General features: G+C 30.7%; 2 protein-coding genes across 2 annotated transcripts in view; one reads left to right on the forward strand and one right to left on the reverse strand.

Moving 5' to 3' along the window:
• LOC105617788 (heterogeneous nuclear ribonucleoprotein K) overlaps window positions 1-4,275 on the reverse strand; it is a 61,698-nt gene that overhangs the window by 7,663 nt on the left and 49,760 nt on the right. The window lies entirely within an intron of this gene.
• Window positions 1,945-3,492, forward strand: LOC105617787 (cytochrome b5-like). The gene is made up of 2 exons (XM_012199342.1): window positions 1,945-2,218; window positions 3,332-3,492. The coding sequence occupies exons 1-2, from the start codon at window positions 1,945-1,947 to the stop codon at window positions 3,490-3,492; spliced, it is 435 nt and encodes a 144-aa protein (XP_012054732.1).

A 4,275-nucleotide genomic window follows, 5' to 3' on the forward strand; every position in this document is an offset into this window, starting at 1 on the left:
ATTTTTTTAAATTACTTGTATTTTTATTTATTATTGTTTTAAGATAGATTTGTTATTTTTTTTTTATATATATATAAAAAATATAAATAATTAACAAATCAGTTTGATTTCTGCGCATCGTGTGGACGATTCATCTATGCAATCATGATTCCGGATCTTTCAATTAAAATTAAAAAACAAAACATTATTTTAATTAGAACACTTGCGGCTGTTATCAGAACTAGAATTATATCTTAACAACTTAATTTTTTCTATTTTTTCAGAGTTCAAGAAAATAGAAAATAAAAATCAAACTTTTTTTATAAACAAGTGCTATTTATTTATTTAATGAGCGAAATAAATAATTTTAATTTCACTTCACTGAGAGGTCCACTCAGAGATCCGGAATTATCGTAGATGTGTACGATGTAGAAGTCAAGTAGATCTATTATTCATAAAATATTCTTTTATTAAAAAAATAGCAAATCTCTCCAACTTGAACAATAGCAAATAAAAAAAGAGGACAAAAGTAATTAAACAAAAATATTAATTTTTTCAAAAAATATTCCTAAAAACTGGCTGAAAAACGTGACAAAGCATTATAGAAAATTCTGTTAATATCTCAAAAGAATTACATTTTTATAAATAAATAATAAAATTTTATAAGCATAAATTTAAGACAATATTTTCAGATTATTTCCATCTACACTGCGTAACTCTTTCTGCAAATCATCGCTAGGGGACGGCTAGCTGCACTTAATGCATTTTCATGAGTTCGTAGTTCACGGAGACAACACGAAAGTCGTACGCATTCATGACACACCGTTCGTGAAGAAAGACAGCTATCCACTTTACGGCTTCAATTCATCACTGATTTAAATTGTGCAGTGACTTCCAAGTGATATTACGGAAAGAAACGTGTATTCCTCGTTAAAACATATAATCGCAAATTGCCTTTCAACATATCTACTACTTTCGAATCAGGTGAGAAACTAACATAAACTGCCACATAAATCCCATGACATGTAAATGTCATAAATTCGTCGGGATAAGCGAAAACAATGTTCGCATTTTACAAAAAGTTAAAGTACAATAGACCTTCAAAGCCCTCCGGATTATTACGTCAAAAATTCTTTCTATATGCCGATACACATTTCGATCAATAAATTAAAATTTATATTCTACATACCGGGCTGACTGATGAATGTAGCGCCAATCGATAATAATTGAAAATTTCACATCGCGTGCGGAAATTTCTCAACGCTGCATTCACATACGCGAATTTAAATAAGTAATAATCTTAAATATATTAATAACGCCGAAATACGCGCTGTAGATTCTATATCAGTCGAAATTGGACGAAGATATAATAAGGGATCATAAAATAAAATAAATAAGATATACCGCTCGCGATATTACACGCGTGCGCGCACACGGCGTTTGTCGGAAATGCTGAGAAAAATAAGGAGAAAGCGCGAAAATTCATCGTATGAAACGAGAAACCGTGTCGCGACGTGAAATGCGACAGGTACGAGACTAGCTTTCGATATCCGCGACGGAAACGAAAGGAAGGCAGTGGTCAGAGCATTTTTCTGAATACATGAGATATCGGGAATGCGACAAAATGCGACAAAATACACCGTTGTCGTCATTGCGGTGTCGTGTTGCTTCGTTTATACCAGCTGTTTTCCCTTTCAAAGTGTTCCTCTGCGCGACCGATCTGCGACCGAGATCGAGTCAAAATAGACCGACACATACGTGCGTCGTCCGAAGGTGACACGAAAACAAATCTTCGGGAGTTTTCCGATCAAAGCGATCTAGTCGCTGTAACGTACAGAGGCAGAGAAACGTAGTCAATAAGATAATCACAAGTCATCGCTCGTACGTGATACCTCGCATATTTGGTCTTTGCACTTCTTCACCGAAAAGTTCACAAAATTGTTTTTTCTTCAGTGTATTACTATAATGGACATCTACACGATCGACGAAGTTGCCAGTCACAATAATGCCAAGGATCTATGGATCGTGATACACGGTGGAGTCTATAATATCACCAAGTTCTACAAGGAACATCCTGGCGGCGAGGAAGTGCTGCTGAAATTAGCGGGGCAAGATGCGACAGAATGTTTTGAGGCCATCGGCCATAGTAATGAGGCGATTATTTTGCGTCAGAATTTCAAAATTGGAGAGATAGGGAAGAGTGTAAGCTTCGATAATAAAATAAAAACGACAAATACAGGTTTGTTCTTTTCCTCGGTCGCTTGAATTGTAATGTGATTTAATACTGTTCAGATTCATTGCTTACAAATTTAACAATACGCTATAAACAAAGTCTCGTATACAGACGAGTTTACATTCGCAGTGTTTACGTCATTGACAAATGTAGATTTACGTACATAAGTATATCATTTTATATACGTTTCAGTATTTTTCTTCAATTTCTAACAGCTATATTTTAAGTTTCCGCTATTCATAATCGATTCTTTTATTTAAGATCTTCTTGAGTCGATCTTAACTCAATAATTATCCTTTTTGTTTTAAGTAAACAATCATGAAATTTTTATATTTCAATTAAAATCATTATTATTAATAATTTATTATTGTTTTTCGATTTATTAATTATATTCGAGAACATTATAGATTTAATCATAATTTTCTAAAAAAAAATAAGTAGAAACCAAATATTAAACAAATAAAATAGAAATTTATTATAACAATATTTTAAAAAGATAAAGATTTTAATTGATACAGCACTTTTTATTGCGGGTTTTCGATTAATTACACATTTTTGTAAAGAATAATTATTAAAAATGAAAGAGAATATATGTATGTCAAATAATATCCATTATACAAGACAATATTTTATAACATTTTTCAATTTTCTGACCGCTGGAAATATCCTAAGTGATTATTTTCGAATTAAGATGTCATAAACTAATCACCGTTTCATTATAAAACATTACTTAAGACTTTTGAAATAAGAACCGACATATAAAAATCTTAGAGTATTCTATCATATTTATGTTACGTCAATGAATAATGGAACAATAATTGTTACTGACACACTCACATTATACTCATCCTATGCTCTTAGGCCCAGTTCTATCAATGTAAGATAAATTTGATTTCAGTTTACTTACTGTTTATCTTTATCTAATTCCTAGGATTACAAGAAGATAAACAATAGATTGAATCAAGATTAAAGTTAATCTTACATTGATGGAATTGGGTCTTGGTAGAAGAATCGTATATCTTAATCCTGTTGCTTTTAGAAGAATCATATATCATAGTCGTAAATCATGTACTTTTCAATGTCACTAAGATCTTTACAAATTATTTTTTTTATTTGTAGAAATAAAAGAACCAGCGGAGGAAGATTGGCAATATCAAGAACCAGACAAGGAACAAACGACGTTCTGGTCCTCGACATTCATGTGGTTCTCTTTCATAATTTATGCTATAATAATTTATTATTGGATCAGAAAACTAGGATTTATGAGCGCAATTTTTTAATTTTAACATAATGCTAAAATATGCAAAATGCAATGTATAATCCATTCGAAGCTATTAAGTTATTGTTCTCGCATAATTATTTTAAAGGGTATACATTTACTTCAAAATTTGTTATTTAATACTTACAAGAGGAATAAGAATATATATATATATATACTAAGTAGATATGTTTTGGCTTGATTCCTTTTAATTTTGATTTTAATTAATACTACGCTTTTATTGTTTTGCATTTATCATGTATAATTTTGTACACTGTAATACAACTTGTAATGAAACGCTCATTAGTCAAAGCAAAAAAATATTCGAAAGACAAATTATTCGGTAGGTCTTACGTAACTTAGTAAGTTTTCTTGTTTTAATATTTTATTTTGGTACGTATTTTTATGCGTGCAATATATTTGAACTTTATTCCAACGTGCGTCGAGAGAAAATATCAGCAAGTTCGTTTAAAATGCTCGTCCAAAATGGATCATCGTTCACGAATATAACTTGATGTAAAAATCGATATGGAAAAACTATCATCAAATAATCGAAATTATGAAACGGCTGAGCGATAGTCTTCATGTATAATAAACGTATTATCTGATATATATGTATTATATAACATTCGCTATTATTGCTTCATTATTAAAGAAAATTATATTAAATGAAAAATATCTGATCGTACAAGCGGCAACATACATTATGATATACATTATATATATAATTTTGTGTGTGTGTGTGTGTGTGTGTGTGTGTGTGTGTGTGTGTGTGTGTGTGTGTGTGTGTATATATATATATATA

Source organism: Atta cephalotes (assembly GCF_000143395.1).
Source record: "Atta cephalotes unplaced genomic scaffold scaffold00014, whole genome shotgun sequence".
In the NCBI taxonomy this organism is placed as follows: Eukaryota; Metazoa; Arthropoda; class Insecta; order Hymenoptera; family Formicidae; genus Atta; species Atta cephalotes.